Source organism: Phoenix dactylifera, chromosome 2, assembly GCF_051530095.1.
Source record: "Phoenix dactylifera cultivar Ajwa chromosome 2, Ajwa_hap1_PhDact_Kaust_v1.1, whole genome shotgun sequence".
In the NCBI taxonomy this organism is placed as follows: Eukaryota; Viridiplantae; Streptophyta; class Magnoliopsida; order Arecales; family Arecaceae; genus Phoenix; species Phoenix dactylifera.
The window spans coordinates 56,838,892-56,857,333 of NC_143191.1; the positions used below are offsets into that span (position 1 = coordinate 56,838,892).

Sequence of the window (18,442 nt, forward strand, 5' to 3'; positions counted from 1 at the left end):
AATGAGGCCATAAGTATTCAACCGTTATGGTTGGATTACACAAGGCCTATAAAAGAGCCATTCCCTGCATCTAACAAAAATACATATACAAGAGTCTTCTTCTTGCTCTCATTGTTTCTCTCTACCACCATTCTCTCTTTTATAATTTTCTATATTATTTTATATTTTGGGCAACCGATATAGACTAGGTAATCTGCCTACTACAGACGTGCACTGTAGATTAGACCCGCTGTGAGCCGTTTGGGTTGTATCTTGGAGCCGTCGCTGACCGCCAATACCTGCACGTGGGGAGGCAACAACGGCTTTAGGACAGTGCGTCTTGGCATGCCTCTCACACCTCACAGGCCAGATATTTTCTTACAACTATTTTATTATAATTGTTAGATTTCCTTTTTTATGTGATTTAAATATTTTACAAAGCATCTTGCTAGATCAACACCCCCTCCCACACAAGCATGCAAAACAGTTTATATCTTCAAGCTATATACATTCTCGTTGATAATACAGCTCTCGCATCTAAAACATCTGGTAGCATCTCGAGACTAAATTCTATATATCAGATCTAGTCTGCTTCCTAGGAGATTTCTCTCTGCCTAGCATTTATGGAGCCTTTTCTCCACTATGAAAGCTTTGTTGACCGTCTCCTGTGTAAGGGGTCTCAGTGGTGTTAGAGTTCTATTTTCATAAGAAATAAAAAAAAATGTATGAGCTCGAAAGCATCAAGATACTGCAAGTCGTGCCTTTCTCTAGTCCTATATGGACTCAGTGGTAAGGAAAGCGGACCGTGGTTGCGACGCATTTGGGAATGGACTTCCACGCCAGCTTTCTGAACCTTTTGTCACCTTTTTCCGCAGAGAACATGAAAACATAGTGGCGCTTCTAAAAAGCCTGCAACGAAAATATATTATAAATACATTAACTTGTTGATTAATAATAATTATAAGTATTAATTATTTAATATATTAATATATTAATTAGCGGTAAATGATTACCAAATATTTACTAGTTATCCAAAAAATCTAACATAGGATTTATTAATAATAATATATTATTTGTACTACAAATAAAATTTATTTGTAATAAAGAATATATTTTGTAATATATGAATAATTAATTTTAAAATATTTACTAAATTATGTAAATATATTTTAATATTTGAAATATCCAGTATTAACCATGTTTATGTAAATATGCCATAAATGACAAATAAATAGAGTTAAAAAAAATATTATTATTTGAATTATTTATTTAAAAGTATTGTTGGAAATATTGAGCCACAAGCCATGGCTCTCTCTTCCCATCTTTAGCGGGCAAGCCACTGCCTTTGAGCCCTCAATCCCACGGCAATGCCCATATCCGAATAAAATACATAGCCGCCATAAAGAAGAAATTAGTCTCAGACTCACCATACAAAAGTAAAATGTCGGAATGATATTCTCTACAACTCCTGAAGCCAAGCAACAGTTCCAAAGAGAACATATACTGGATTTGTTTTCTGGACATGAAATGACCAAATTTATTGATGATACTGTGTAGAATATCACAAGACTCGAATTTTAAATAAAGAAGTGGCAGGATAAATTCTTGTGTAAAGCTGAAGTTACTCTTAAGAAAGAATGAGGCATGCGCCGTATTTTCTTATGCTGTTTATGTTTGCATATGTTACATGAAAATTCTGCAGTTATACCAAATAAATATTTTTACAGGGGTAAGTCGGGACACAACTTTGGTTACAAAGACCAACTCAACCCTGAGCTCTTAGATTTTTAATAGATGGAAACAAGGCCTTTCTTCAAACCTGCATCTGCATTTAAGTTGACTGCAAAAATTTTCACAATATGCTGAATAGTTATCATCAGCATCTACAAGTTCTCTTTGAGAATAAATGAAGCATAAGAATTGTTGCACCGAATCAGAATTATTTTCAAGAGCATGCTCTTCAATATTGCCCCCAAAGTCAATAACAAGATAGTCTCTTAGGACGTCAGTCCAAAGTATATCTGCAAGGACGAGAGCATTAATACTGGAACATAGAAAACACTACTTTTCTGGATTTTTTTAAAGGTTAGAATAAAGGAAGAAAATGAGTGAAAACAAATATTTATAACTATGAAAAATACAATTAATGAACTTGAAAAGTCTTAGCAAGTTTCAGAACCTGCAGAACTACGGGTAAAAGGACACCAAGATTTATTAATCCTCCTCATCAGAAGCATAGAACTCAACCATTTGCATGCCTCTGCCACCTACTGCAATTTGATATGTGTTTCTTTGGATGACCAGATAGCAAGAATCAATGATATATTAGCCAACCAGGTTCATACAAGAAACATTAACTGAAAAGCAGAAAAGATCCTCAAAAAGCTTTACCTGTCACAGACCATGGCATCCATCGTTTCTGGCTCCGGCACACTAATGATCAAATGGGCACGCTCGGTTAGTTTACCACAATGGTCAATCTGCCAGCATCTGATCCGTTGATCAAGACCAGTAGAGAAAGCCCAAATACCATCTGTCCAGATACCTACATAACAAAGCAACAAAGTGAGAACCACGTGCCCTTTTAACGTTGCAGTGAGCACTCGCATTGCTGGGCATGGTGAAAGTGGAAGGACTCCATGAGTCGGTGGAAAAAGCACAAAAACAAGAACAATTAGCAGCTACCTTTCACTGCTGAGCTGTGAGCCGATGCAACTCTATCTTGATTGACTATTTTAAGCATAGTTTCATTATTCAAACTGAGATCAGAACGCTTCCTGGTGAAGTTGGATCCTGCAAGAAATAAATTTTCATTTACTGAACTGCCAAGGGATGTAAGAAATATGAAAAATAAATGCACAGTGGAATACCCAATGGCTGCTGAACTGTCCCATCCTGCTTTCCAAGATCCCCGGGTTTTGAAACCAGGTCTGTCAAATGCACTTCCAACTTAAAGCAAACACAGTGCACTGCCTGATCATCTCCACCACTCAAGACACAGTAAGCTCCTTCAGATCTTGAATGAAAGCAATCCTTCATCTCTGAAATATGCAGACAATTGACACCTGATTGGTGAACAGAATTTAAGACATAGAAGGGTTGTACTTCACGTATTTCAGAAGCCAACATATTGGAAACTCGTTCTGGCATATGGCAGCTCCCCATTGTTTGTCGACAGCTTGTTTCACTGTTCGCAGCATCAGTTTCTTGCACCGATAAACCCTTATTTGCAGTTTTATCTGGGCTTGGGCCATTAACATCATTGCCAACTTTAATTCTACTAGAAGCATGTTGCACACCCTTTTTTGAATATTGAGTTGTCATTGATCTCCACCATCGCCCACCTTGGCTACCTCTTCCTGTTAGAGGGCGTCTTTGACAATCAATAAGCATTTGTGGTTGAATCTCCAAAACTAGTTGCATAAAACATTCAACAATTTCTGTAAGATCCCAGAAAGTAATGCTTCCATCTGTAGATCCACTAATAACAATATACACATTTCCGTTGTGAGAATCATCTGCAAACAGGCAAAGGCAATAGAATGGTTATGGAGAAGCAGTATGCAGATAGAGAGACCCAAACATCATGGTTGATTCTGTATTAGAAACATTTTAAAATTTCATGTTTATATGAACCTGCCGACGTTATTTATTTCAAATGGAAACAATAAAACCTGCTAATGTGCTCAATTTTCACGCATCTACAAGCATTCCAGGGAAAGATGTTTAGGATGCCAAATAAATCGCTTTCCCTTCAACAGCAAAATGCTTGGAAAACACTCTTGAGCGCATGAACATGCAAATGCTAACGACCTTAAGATTTTATACAAACAGAACAGAACTGGGAAAAATATTGCAGATTGATATTCCATTGCTTTCCTCAGTGTGCTCCACTCTGGAGTCCCGGATATTTTATCAAATTATTTCTTCCCCAACTACATTAAACTCCATTCATTTTTCGCCTCAGTTCCACAAATTGCTTACTGCATTAATTTCCTAACACGCCAAATATGACACCATGAAAATGACCTTAAACTACTTTTAATCTGCACATGTTTTGTATCTAACTAAGGTTGTGCTAAGGAATGAGTTAGAGATATTACCAAACTACTGTGATAAACTACTCACCTTTAGAGTGGGAACGCCCAGCAACAACAATATGTTGTAGTGCTAGAACTGGGGACATTTGTGAAACCAATAGAGCAACATCAAACCTGCAAAACCGCATGTCGATAAGAAAGGAATCATAAGTAGAAGGAAATAATTAAAAGGATACTGCCATAAGTTTTTCTCAGACATCATTGTGAGAAAAGATTTTATTGAAGGAAAGAGGGAAAAGAGAACAGATGAAAACAACTGCACTTTGATGAAAATTATATACCACAACCGATAAGGCAAAAGAAGAGCCCGCAGCATAAGAGTAGCATCAGAACAAGCTGCCACTATGAAACACACAGTTAACCTGATGTATCAAGGAAGAAACGCTAAACTGTGTTATTATTTTAAATGGAAATATGTATGATCAGGTTGAATCAATCAAACAAAAAAGAAATTATAGAGTTATACGCATAAAATAAAGAAAATACAGAGGTCCACCCAGAAATTGGGAATAATGGAAACTAGAATGTGATATCATGTAAGTTTACCTGCTATCTGTATGTTTCACAAGAAAAGCAGTGACAGCCAGGTATCTCCAGTCATTTTCAGTTTGATCAATGAAGGCAGATTTGACCTCTTGCACCCTGTTTTCAACTGAATGTGATCTACAAAATGGGGTAGATTCTATAGTGGAAGACTTCTCCTTTTCAAAAATTTCCATCAGCTTTTCCACCCTGCGTTGACTGCCAGAAAACTTTGGTGGCATATGAGTGGAGAGCCACTGAAAAGATATTGATGAAAAATCTCGTTTGGAAGGAACGGACATACATTCAGATTCTGCAAGTATCCCATTTAAATTTGCTAGTTCACCGCCTGGTGTCTCATTTTGAAAAAGCCAAGAAGTTAAGACCTGCTTGGAACCGACAGATATAAGTAAGAACTGGTCATCTTTCCTAGGCACTGAAGGATGGCGTTTACATTTTCCAGAGCCATTATAAGTTTCACATCTGAATGTATAAATCTTTGGTATGAAACATAAAGACCTCACAGCTGATCCACCAACATGTTCACCAAGCAACTTAGATTCACACCAACTTCTGATGTCAAAAGGTGTGTATCTGCATCACACAGATCCAGGGTTTAGCCTAACTTGGTTAAATAATGTTTTTAAAATAATTTGAAGTCATCCAACATAGAAAATGAAAAATGAAAAGACAACATGCAAATATTCAACATGCACAACCTTAAGCACATACAAATTAGCTTGCAGATTCTAACATGCTTACAAAATCAAGAAACCTAATATGGGAATGTATCTACTTGGTTTATTCGTGATTTCACATGCTATCATATATCATGACCATAAAATATCTATCCTATACATCTTGGGGCTCAGCATCATTAATTCTTTCTTGCCAACTGTTTTGGTCACAGGCAGCATTCGATACCAATGGAAGTTTTGCTTATCCCTTATCTCCTCACTTCCATTTAGTTCTATATCTTCTTTTCTTCCAACATTTCCACACTGATTGGAATTATCCTCTAAGGGGCTAGCTCTAGTTTTCATTGTAAACAAATAACTACAACTATTTCTCCATTATTTTTACCAATTCTTCCAATTCCTATGCCTCTTGATATGCTCATGAACTTGATTGCACGCTCCTAAGTTTTCACCACATATCATATAATGCTCTATGGGGTTAATAGAAAATCAGTAAATGTCAGACATGTCATTTTTCAAGACATGTTTATGGAGAAAGGAAATGAAACTGAATAAATTTATTCTTGAATCGTGTAGATGAAGGCAACAAGAAAATCCCTCAAAAACATTTTCTTCAAGGCAATTGGGATGTACATAAATCATTTTAAACATGGCAGATGTCCTGAAGAAATGGACAAGTATCACATTAAACTATTGTAGACTGACAAAATGTGAGGAATGTCTAGGAAGTTCTTGCTAAAAGCAATCATATTGAAAGTTATCATCCATTAGCTTAAAGTTTCCTGGTCTTTGAATAAAACAATGAAAGTTAATTGCAATATTTACGACAAAGTGACTCAATAATTCAAAAATTGCACTGAAGGTATCACCTGTTAACTGACATGGAGTAAATATATGCAGGATCCTTCCCTGTCAGGTCTAGCAAACATCATTCTTTTTTAATTCTATGTGCAAGGTATGATGAGACAATGATAAATATAATGCAGCTATATCCAATCTATTCACATTCAGCTATATGAATCCTACATTCTGTGAGTTTTGTTAAAGGAAAAATAATCAGCAACGGAATTCATCCCTAATTCCTTCTTGTTACTTGTAAGACATTACTGGCATCCCCTCCTCTTTTCAGACCCTTCAACCTCAACCAGAGAAATGCAATTTAGAAGCACAAACAATGACATGTAATGCACATCCAATAGTCAACTAAATAATTCTTTATCATCGGCACAGTTCATAATTTATAAGCTTCCTTACATGTGTACTTTCTCATTTCCCTCTAGGTTTATCATGAAGCCTACTCAACTTGCAATAGTTCATTGTTCACATGACTTCTTTGCAACCCATTTCCGCCATCAATACAACATATCTGATCTATCAATTCTCTTATCAAATTGACACATCCTAGTCAAATCTCCTTGTCTAGAATCAAGATTGCAGATATTATATTCCATGAGCTTAGGGTTGCATAAGTCAAAATTGCAAAAGGGAAGAAAGAAGGGGATGGAGATGATAAATAACTTGTAAATAACTTTCTACCGAAAGTCATGAATCAACATTAACATGATATAATAAAGTTGATCGCACAGTTCAAGCTTTATTCAGAAACAAAATCACATAGTCCAACCTTGTTAATCGCACAGTTCCATCTTCACAGCCTGTTGCAACCCATAAATAACGGCTTCTCTTTAGATTTGACTGCAACTCCGGAAAAATGAAACGTAGCGAATGCATCTCTCTTCCATGACTTTGCATGTGCAAAATCTGAGGAAATAACTTACTCCCCGCAGAGGACAACCATAATCTGTGAATATGAATGGTGTGATCCTGGAAAAGAGAGACATATTATTTTAATATCATAATACTGCCTGCTTAGTTGGCAAAAATGCAGTTCATATTAAGTTTTAAGCTTCCTCAAGGAAGTGCATGGTCATGGAATAGGGGGAACTATCAAAACTTAACATACATTAGTGATATTACAAGCTCTTGACTGGCACACAAAGCAAGGTAGATATGAATATGCACTTAATTCTACAGAATCTAAGATTACAGAGTGATAAAGAAAGAAAAAACCATGTCCTTCAGAACACTTACAGACAGTTTTGAACTTTAGAAAACATGGTTTTGATGAAATTTAAGGAATCATGAGGTATATCCTTGACCGAAGAACTTAATTGAATTTTAATTTAACATTTTCACTAGGAGCTTTCCACCTTTGATATTTTATATGGTTAGCTTGTTGAGCCTTGTGGAAGGAATTTATGCATGTAAGGGTTATATCTTACAAAACTTAAGTCAAAACCTTGAGTGCTTTAAATGAAAACACAATTGAACACAAAGATAAGCTTCCAATATATAAAAAGGCGAGTAGCTGATGTACCAAAGGATTCTGTTTCCTATTCATTTTTTGCTGATAGTGATTGGGTGTTTCATAGTGGCAGACATGTGTTTTGACTTTTTCGAGGAAGCAATTAGAAACAGATATCTGAACTTTATTTGGTCAATGCAATGGGAATAGGAGCTGACAACACAAAAAAGTTAACACTTTATATGGCATGATAATGATACAATATTGATAAGCATCATTCACCAATATCGTGTGGAAATATACAGAAAATACAAGCTATGGTAGCAAAAGGAAAATATATGGAAAAAAATATCAGATCTGAATATTTAAAGGAGTTATAACATACACAATGACAGATGAAAATGGAAAAAAGCAACACATTCAAAGAAATCTAAATATTCTCTAAGAATGCACAATAATGTCAGTCCTTTGGATATCACACGATACCCATATATGTATAATTAAGGATGGCAAATTTCTTCGCTCAGATTCTAAAAGGATCAAGTATGCAGATTGTATATGTGCCACCATGTTAATCATTTAAACATCAAATTGTTTCCTTTGCTACCAACAATCAAATTTTCATGTCACTTAACTTTATATGTTTCCTCCTAAACAGCGATGCAACCATATTGCATTGCATCTTCATTTCACTGTAAAATTCATGCACCTTCTTGACTCACTATACTAGCTAATGATAACATTTGAATTGTTACAGAATATTCATGTGCAAAAAGATAGTGAACCAAAGATTTTCAAACCCCTCAAAGGCCTGATGAAACATTGCACACAAAGTTTTTGTGAAATTTCTCTGTACTGCTTATCAAAGAGGCTGGTTAAGTGAAGCAACTTACTAAACAAGTGCGAGAACAAGTAACAGCTACAAACCTTCAGATAAGCAAAACAGTTCTGGTATTCAGGTACTGCACCAAGATGATAAGAATATGGACGGCGCCACCCCCCACAAGGAATCTGTATTATCTGCAAATCATGTATAGAGGCGCATTAGAATTGCATAAAGAAGGGCATGTAATTTACAACAAAAGCTCTAACATTTTGGACTGGAATCACCTTTGTCTCATTTGTTAAGTCCCACATGATAAAATCTACAGATGTAAAACCTAGTGTGTAACTGCCAAGTGCTAAGTCCTCCTCACAGTTCGATTTGGTGACAACAGATTGGACTGTACTTAACTCCTTCACTTGCTTCATCCCAATAAACTCCAGTTCTTGCAAATTCTTGTCATACTTAAAGTTACAAATGCATCCATCTCCTCCAGTCTGTAAAAGCAGTGAGAAACATAAAAGAGTTCAGTCCTTATTTTTGGTGGCACGATCCATGTTCAAATTTTGTCTTACCGTGTGTATTTCAACATGGCCAAGATTTGGTGTACCAATATAAATGCTTGTGACACTAGAAATCCCATGGGCACCTTTAAAACGATTAATAACAGGGATCTCCACTGTCTCACTGCAACTTGATGCCATCAAGCCCTCCGACAAGGGAAAGACAGTAAGATTACCACGTTTGTCACCACATATCAGAATCTACAAAGAAGTCACAGTCAATTAAGCAATGACAGAATTCAATGTCCTTTTACTAACTTTTGCATCAAGGAAATAATTCTTGACAGACTTTAGAAAACAAAAATAAAGCCTTATTCCGACCCACTCAAAAGGACTAAGAGGATAACTGAGACATGTTTTCAACCTAGAGTAAACCTTATATGAATCATGCCAACTTTCCAGACTTGCATTCACAATGATGCAAAGTCACTCCAATGTAAAAGCTATATAGCAGCAAACTAAGAATGAGATGCATATCTAAATTATACATGCTCAAGCCACATAGGGTTGCATGTGCAAAAGATATATTACATAATAGAAACAATACAAAAAGAAAATCTATGAATGCAAACCAAATTGTTTTGTCCATGACGTATTGCCATGTCTAACACAACAATCTTGAGTTGGTTTTTTAAGTTTAGTCTAACTTAATCTACATTACATCAAAAGGTTCCAAATTTATGGATCGAGGTACTATCATCCTCTTAACCTGACTCAGCACTCAGGAAGTTAGGAAAGAGACTAAAAGGCGAATAAGTAGGTAGATCTATCTCATTGGTTATGCATTATAAGCTCATGTGATGAAGGAGCAACACTGTGTTCATCCATACATTGGAAAAATATCTAAACAAAGAGGAAAGAAATGAGCTGACATAAGATGAGCTACACCATCCATCAGAAAGCAAAACAAAAGGGGGGGGGGGGGGGGGGGGGGGAATGAAATGCATAGATCCTTTTGATATGGTCAAGAGATATGACATGAACAAGGTAGAAATAATGAAGATTGTATGAAGCAGTTTGTCAGATACTTTATTTGTTTTCTCATTATAGTATATACACTAGGGTATTGCTTATTAGATTTATATAAACACACAACACAAATTATTACCTCCTCTTCAACTGATGCATTGATACACATGATTCGTGCCCCAAAACATGATGTGTATGCTGCAATAAGAAATACTTTAGGATCTGCAATAGTATCATGAGCATCAGATAGTAAAGCATCCTTTATTTTCCACAACTTCAGTGTTCCTCTAGGATCAGCAGTGAAAATGTGGCTGCATGAAGGAAACAAAGAGTAATCAAGTATTGGTTAAGAATTTCAAATGGGTGGAGCATAATATAACGTAATATTACTTACCTACATCCTAAAGACTTGCACCAGTATACTCCTAGCAGCTGTCTCTCTTTCTCTGCTGACCAAGTGAAAGATAATGCCATTCTAGGGGTGGAATCATCATTGATTAGTCTGATTACTGTCACATTTCCTTTACCATCTCCAACAGCAACAATATCCAAAGAATGCTCTAAAGAGTTTATGACCATTATATCCATACAAATGATTGGTGCGTCTCCACTTACTTGCGCAAGTTCAGTCCATCTCACATTCCAAGGAATACACAATTCAGCACAATGCAGGAAGCCATTATTTGTGGCAACATAAAGAATATTTTCTCGAGTGAATTGTAGGCATCGAACATATTCACTTTTGCTGCAACAACACAGATATTAAGACGTCATATGGAAAGATTATGAACTTGGAACTTCATGCAGCAATTGAATGGGCAACATGTTTTACATTTAATGGATATGGTGTTTATACTCTAGTTCAATTTTACTGTGCAGAGTCTGCTGCTGTTTTAATGCATTGTTGCTGAGTGTAAAGAAGAATAGTCACTCACTCATACAAGAAAGTAATGGAGGAGGAGGAGAGTTATTCCAACATATTTAACATTGGACCTTGATGAAAGGACTATTCGACTATTGTCATGCATTACTGTTCACTTAAGAGTCCAATCAAAGTAAAACCTGATATTACATGACTGATCAAAAACTAAAGATTTCAGATTTAAACTATAGTCTACTATTAGGAGCTGGACCAAGAAGTATCAACGAAATACAGCTGCAATGAAGAGTTAAGCATGCAATGATAAGAAGATGCTTCCTGTCCATGGAATTTGGAGAGATTGATTTGAATTTTTTGCTTTTTAGTCCTTCCTCACTTCCTGATAGCATGATTATCTTTCAAGCCGGCTGGCGTCAACATTCCATTCCATACATGTGTGCATGTACTTTAATATTTCCCCTAACAGATGCATGTGCAAGTACTCCAACATGTGCTCCAAAGATGCTCTATCGGAGCATCTTTGAAGCCTAGAATTCTGATTTCAAGACCACACCAAACTTAGAATTTATAAGAATATGAGTTTATATCTTCTTCCCAAAATGCATCTTTAAGTTCAAGATGACAAGGTTAAGAATTCATAAATGTAAAGAAACATTACATTGCCAACTTCACCAATGCTAGAATTCTACTTTCTTCAAAGAAAATCAAGTGACTATTTAACCATACTAGTATGTTAAAACAAACTATAAAGCTTGCAAAGCATCAAATCAGTAGAAGCAATGATCTTCTAAGTGGATATTAATGAAAAAAAACTTTGAATAGAATATTCTAGAAATTCATAGATATTTTACCCCATATGGCTAGTTAAATTTTTCAGTTTTGAAATTATTTTGTATTATTGCATTGATATATTAATTCTATTTTTATATGTTGTATTTCCTATATGTTTTCATTTTCTTCTATTTTCATTATTTCATTATATAATGAAACATAGGATTAGTTCACATTATCCATTTAGTAGTTGATTAGTACTAGACTATATACTAGCATAACATTTGGTGCTAACAACTAAATAACTATCTTTGTAGCTCCAGAATGTTTCAATTTATGCTCCTAGCTATTATCTGGATATACCAAGAGAAGGGTTTTATTAAAACCAGGATCAACCCTTGTACAATTTTTCATCAGAACAGTACAGCATTGGTACTATACTGGTATTGACAATACGTACCAAAATCAACAACTTGCAAAAAATTATAAACCCATTGATATTGATAGGTGTGGTAGGTAATATACCACCGGTGCACACCAGCATGGACTAGTATGGCCGATATTGTCCACTGGTACACACTGGCATGTACTGCTACAGCTATTGCAGCATTCCGGCATCAATAGTATGTCGGCTTTGCATTGAAACAATACGGTACCAATCGTACCATCCCATTTTGGCAATTTTTGAAAACATGACCAAGAGAAGTGTATAGTCTAACGAGGCTACAACGAAATATTTACTCATGGGTGGGGCAAGTTTTGTTCTGGTTCATGGTTTCTCTTGGCATATGGTTTATCTTGGGGGAGATCGAGCTTTGAGAAATAGAGTGGTAAAAAATCAAAAGTAAAGGAGGCTAACCTTTCTTTTTTCCCAATTTTCTATTTAATATCATCCCTTCACACTTAATTGAAAGGAAAGGAAGCTACATTACCTGAAGGTAAAATAAATCAAAAGTAAATATTACCTGTCCATCAGACCAAGATGTTTTGATACTTTAGGAGCACAAATTTGAAAGATTTCTTTCTGGTCCTTTGGCTCGTTGGACACCACATTCTGTTCTGCTGCCTCGCCATATGAAAAGAAATGGAGTCGATGCACTTTGATTGCAGAATCAAATCCAGCAGTAACAAGAAGGGAAGAGCTTGGGTCATATTCACATCGCCATATTCCTCTTCCACTAGACGAATCACAATTGCAATAGCAGTTTATATAAGCTAACCAAAAGATCCATTAATTTATGAAGTTTAATTCAGTACAATATATCAACTACTTACATATGTTCCCTGAACATCATTAACTGGTTACCATCCATTCCCCACACACGACATGTACAGTCCTCGCCAGCTGTAATAACTATCTAAATGGCAAATTCAGTTTGAAGTAGCAATCAGAGATCCATGTTTCTCAGAATAAAATAGGGTTGTGATTGAAAATGTGCCATTGCACTGAATGTAAGGTCTGTCATTCAATTACCTCAACTTGACAAAGTATGACTGCAATACAGATAAATAGGAATCATATGCAACCTAATTCATTTATCTATAGTTAAAGATTTCGTCTAATAGCACAAAATGCTCATATGCAAATGTTTCCATACGCCAATCTCCCCGACCTACTTTGTGTATAACAGTTCCTTATATATAGTTTTCATTAAAAAAGCTTTTCTCACACATTGATTATTAAGATAAGACTGTTTATTTATGGACTGGAGAACTAATGGTACAGTCTCCTATCACAAAAAGTTCATGAGAAAATATACCACAAGTTAATTCAAATATATTATCCGGAGGCACTTTTACATTCTGTCGGAACTTTCTAAATAGGTCGAGCCTAATATAACCATCACAACATCATTTATTCATCTATCAATAGTAAAGTCGCAATTCCAAGGAGATTCCTTGCATCCTTAGGATGATCTCACAGATCCAATCAGTTTCTTTTTTTTTTCTTTTTTACTCGATGATGAAAATCTGGTCCCTTGGAAGAAGGTCTCAGTACTTCTCAACTCTCTGACTATTGATATTTGAGAAAGTTGTTTGTTTCTTTACAAATCTGAAAGACGACTACTTTTGGACAAATCACCTATAACTTTTCAAAAAAAATGGCGCGATGAATATCTTAGCTTACAAGTGGTCATCTTTAATTCATTACAAGGATTGAAACAATGGCAAATGCATGAATGCTCATATGAATTTTAGAATATGATAAACAGTGACAAAACAATTGTTTTATGTGCATATACCCAGCAAAATTTGAAAAACATGATCCTACAAGGGCCCAACACTTGAGGATGCTACCAAATTTTTAAATCAAGACAAGCATCTCACCATCAGATGTAGAATATGCTTTTTTGCCTATCAAGCAACAGAAATACCTACAGATCACATACCGCATGAACTTGAATACTGAAGCCTTCTAAATGTAACCAAGTAATATATTGGCGTATTAAGGCTGAGCCATGAATAAGTGGGAGCTAGCTTGGATTGTTTGACACCACATTCAAAGACTTATCCTTGGCACAACTGCAGAATTGTTGACATGCATATTTGCGTCTCTTAGAGATGTTGATTTAAATGTAAACTGTGAAGACCCAAAAAGTGTATCCAATCTATCTCTTACGGTACTTGATATTAACCATCAAAACAGAGTCGACTATGCAGCACGATTCTCAGCATTGAGATGAACACTCCTATTGATATCACCAACATTCTGCCACCAGGCAGGGGTGCTGGAGTGGGGGCATCTCACCAAAGGTACAAAACAATTAAATAGCACATTACTAGATCACTACCACACTGGTTTTTTTCCCTTGTTTAAGGCACTTCCAATAATAAAATATAAATTGGAGCTGGATGAACTTGTTTATCGGATGAAACTTATTTCAAGATTACAATAGTAAGCTATGTTTCTGTAAAGATAATTGTTTGAGGATAATGTGATGAGCAAGCTATGTTTCTTTCCAGAACTATAAAGTTAAAAATATACTGAGAACCACCAAGGCTACTATGAATCAAAAAGTGCAAGATAATATGAATATATAAGCTGAACACACAATATGCCCAAGTATGTCAAGCAGCATCTCCAACTATGGACCTCAAAACACATGCAGCAGAAGCAGTGCATCCCACTCAACAAAAGGGTGGTAATGCGTTAAATATGATAGCGGATACTATATACTAATCATATACATAGAACCAATCAAGAAAAAAACAGAAAATAAGAAACTTACGGAATCAGAGATATAGCAGTCCCAGATTCTAGCACTGTGTCCAAACAATGTGAGGCTTCCTGCAACATGATAACCAGGAATCTCACCGAGATCACCAAAATCTTGCCTTTGATCACTAAGTATCCAGACACGAGCACTGTCCTAACAATGAGGAATGCACTAATTATTATAGAACTTAAGGACCTAGGATACAACGGCCAATGTACTAAAAGCCTCATGTCATTGAAAAAAAATAATAGAAGATAAAGCTAGCCAGCTTATTCACCTGCGATCATCAGAAACAGACATCAATTTTGATCCATCAGCGGACCATGTTATACGAAAGATTGAACCTTCATGTCCGGTGAGTCTGCTTAAATGCAGGGCCAAGTATTGTTGATCATGAGGCCAAGTTTTTGTGCCCGATACGCTGGGATTATAAGACTCCTTCGCAGAAGATAATGGAAGAGGAGCACGTGGAATTAACTTCCAAATAATTATCTGTCAAATTGCCACTTAGTTTCAAAAATTTGAAGATTTAATACCTTTCAAACACATAATGTGTGCTACTAGTACTCTTTGAAACATAGACATGCATGCATATGCATGTGTACACCAACACACTTCCAGTAGTTATAAGAAAGAGACTATACTATGAAATAATCTCTGTCTTCTTTGCAAAAGCTAGGACAAGACAGAGAATGAAAACCTCAATAAAGGCCAAGACTAAATAGATGGTAAACTGCCATGAGTTATATCCGAACACGCACATGTATATGCACTTATGCATACATTCACAGGCATATGCCGACATACAAGTGCATTTGCCTGAAAGCAACATATGAACTGCCTTTAATTTAGTAACAGAACAAAAAATGTCTAAGAGAGTAGTATTTAAAAAGAGAATAAGTCAAAAGTGATAGAGGGCATATTTTTACAAGTAATGCATTTTTTCAGCCACCACCAATGTACAGAATCTTTGATTGACTTTCCTTCTTTTATAATCATATGAAAGCACATTTATGACACACCACTGAATCAAGAAATGTCCACAGCCAAATTGAACTTTTAGTAAGCAAAACATAAAAGGTAAAAGAGGGACAATATGCAAGAAGATGTTGAAGTAGCGGGGTGTTCCAAAGAAACAAGACAAAGTCATTCATTGTCCAAGATATGGCTCAAGCATGCAACTTCAAATTGAAGTTCATCAATGTTACGATTAATTCCCTGCACTAGATGCCTTGATCGAATTCTAAGCAAGAAGATTGACAGCAGCATAGTAGTCCAAAAATTGACTAACTTGAAGATTCCGAAACAATTGTAGATACTAAAATTTAGTAGTTAGAAAACCTCATCTAGGTCAACCACAGACCTAGTTCATGCATAGAAAGACCTTTCCTTGATCCAAACTGCCAAGGCAATGAAAGAAAGCAATTTTAGACATCAAACAGTAAATGATAAGAAAGACACACCTCGTTAAAAATAGTGCCCGAAGCCACACGGAGAGTCTTCATGCTGTCTCCCCACATCCTCATGGAGTACAAAAGGCACCGCTCTGCAGACAATGAATGCGCATAAAAAGAACAACTTTCACCAAGATATACCAAAATACTGACCAATTACTTCATGGAGCAGAAGTAAAAGGCCAATTACATAAATATCTCCTTAAATCTAACTAAGTGAAGTTTCCAAAGAGATATCAAACCTGAGGATTTCACTCGGGAAACGACATTGGACATACTAAGATCCCAGAGAGCAACCGAATTATCACTGAGACCCAGAACAAGAATACTATCCTCCTGCCACCAACTATCAGAATCAAACAACAAACACCATCCAATGAAAATCCAATTATGGGAAATGCCAAAGTTTACCTTCAGAAAGCACGCGTCCAGGACCCAGTGGTCGAACGCTGGTAACCGGAAAACTAACTTGAGCCCGACGCCCGCTCCATCCCGAACCCGACCGCTAGATGCTGCATCAACACGCAAGAGGAACAGCTTCACCCTTCGTTCCCCGTACACTGCAATCAAGAAACAGGCGGTGTCCGGAGAGGAAGACTCCTTCTTTGGGTTGGGGAATCGCAAAGAGATGCCGTGAACCCGGACCCCTTGGAAAACGTCGAAGGAGTTGAGGAGATTCCCGGATTCCACGTCGTAGACCAGAAGCTGTGATCCAGTTCCTGATCGAGAAAAGATAAAGGAAATAAGAACAAGTAGGCTTTCAAAGAACGAAAGAGATTGAGGAGGAGGAAAGGGAGAGGGGGTTACCGGCGAGGAGGAGGGGGAAAGAGGAGAGGCAAGAAGGTAGGGGAAGGAAGGAGAGGGCGGAGATCTCGCCGAGGTAGGGGCCAGACCGGAGGCGCCATGAGGTCCGCTCGCCGTCGGCCATGGCCGGGGGTGTGAGAGAGAGAGAAAGAGAGCGCGAGCGAGCGGTAGGGTTTTGACAGGGTTCAACTCTGTCGCCCCAGGGCTTCGTAACTTCATACTGAGTTAATATCGGCAAACAAGTTGACGCTATTAGGGCAAGTTTCTCCGTCGCCCAGGGCTTCGTACAGTTCATACGGACTTAATGTCGGCAAACCAGGTGACGATATTAGGGCAAGTTTCTTTCTGAGGACCGGCCCGGGAAGACGGTTTAAGCCCAACCGGGTTAAACACAGAAGGCTCCGAAGTATAAGCAAGAGATTGATATATCATATATACAGAATTTCACAACACTGACCAAGCCTGATCAAACACAAAACGGCCACAGTTGGACACTCTTTTTTCACAAAATTGTCTCCTTGGTCAGATGATGGACGAGAATGATAAATCACCACTTTCTCCGATTTTGATTTTCCAAAAGAATTTGGAAGAATCTGATTATGCTCTCCAATATCTTAACATAATGCGTATGTATCAAAATGTGTTTTAGTCTAGTCTGGGTGGAGGGGTGACTAATCTTTTTAGAATCCATCCTTTTGGTGATCTTCGAGCATACTTTCAAGAACCTAATCAGCATACAGATTGGTTAGCAGCTAGAAGCTCCAAACTCCAATTATCCTTCTCATGACAGTATTCCATTGGAGCTATTAATTCTTGTTCAAGTTGGCAATTATGGTTGTAATTTTCTTCATTTTTTGAGGTCTACAACTTCCCACATACAAAAATTAAAGAATGTTTATTTCATCAATTTCTTCATATTAGTCCGCACAATTTCTATATTTGTGTATTAATTTCTCACAACTTTTTATTTGCATATTAAACCGTACAATCCTATAGTTATAATATGGAAATTACATATTTTACATATTTAGCTAGCATATGCTACATTTTCACGTGTGTTATTATCTAAAGTATGCTAAGTAAATATTCAAGTCTATGTTTATCTCGAAACTCTAATATGTTTGGGGTTTTTCCTTGGAGTTTTTCATCTCTATGCATACAAGAAATTCAAGTAAAAACTACTTCTCCATCTTGAGGATGAAGACCTTACAACCATGTTAAGGTATACTTTTTCTTCATTCCCACTTTCAGTCCCCAAATTTTGACTCCTTTTTGAGTGGAAAAGAAAATAAACAAATTAGGTACATGAGCACTGTGAAATAGAAAAACTTTTTCGTAAGCATTTCGTAGCATTAC

The 18,442-nt window shown here is 36.6% G+C and overlaps 1 protein-coding gene across 2 annotated transcripts; it reads right to left on the reverse strand.

Annotated features, from left to right (window-relative positions):
- Nucleotides 1–1,600: 1,600 nt before the first annotated feature.
- LOC103721829 (Transducin family protein / WD-40 repeat family protein) lies at nucleotides 1,601–17,308 on the reverse strand. 2 transcript variants are annotated; one of them, XM_008812185.6, is made up of 22 exons: nucleotides 17,090–17,308; nucleotides 16,694–17,001; nucleotides 16,525–16,618; nucleotides 16,292–16,374; nucleotides 15,106–15,320; nucleotides 14,841–14,976; nucleotides 12,886–12,968; nucleotides 12,576–12,788; nucleotides 10,354–10,704; nucleotides 10,099–10,270; nucleotides 9,003–9,191; nucleotides 8,715–8,924; nucleotides 8,532–8,624; nucleotides 6,924–7,123; nucleotides 4,626–5,195; nucleotides 4,361–4,441; nucleotides 4,108–4,193; nucleotides 2,850–3,497; nucleotides 2,665–2,772; nucleotides 2,371–2,524; nucleotides 2,159–2,269; nucleotides 1,601–2,000 (listed from the first exon to the last, which is right to left on the reverse strand). In XM_008812185.6, the coding sequence occupies exons 1-21, from the start codon at nucleotides 17,208–17,210 to the stop codon at nucleotides 2,194–2,196; spliced, it is 4,191 nt and encodes a 1,396-aa protein (XP_008810407.4). In that variant the 5' UTR covers nucleotides 17,211–17,308; the 3' UTR covers nucleotides 1,601–2,000; nucleotides 2,159–2,193. The 2 variants fall into 2 exon arrangements, with proteins under 2 accessions (XP_008810407.4, XP_089785389.1); XM_089929263.1 differs by having other exon boundaries at nucleotides 16,525–17,001; nucleotides 17,090–17,292.
- Between the last annotated feature and the right edge of the window lie 1,134 nt (nucleotides 17,309–18,442).

Coding starts and splice junctions, on each gene's coding strand:
- LOC103721829 (XM_089929263.1), bottom strand. CDS start 17,210: ATGGCCGACGGCGAGCGGACCTCATGGCGCCTCCGGTCTGGCCCCTAC. Junction 8,925..9,002: donor GCCATGTTGAAATACACACG/GTAAGACAAAAT, acceptor CTGCTTTTACAG/ACTGGAGGAGATGGATGCAT. Junction 2,270..2,370: donor GATGCCATGGTCTGTGACAG/GTAAAGCTTTTT, acceptor GGTCATCCAAAG/AAACACATATCAAATTGCAG.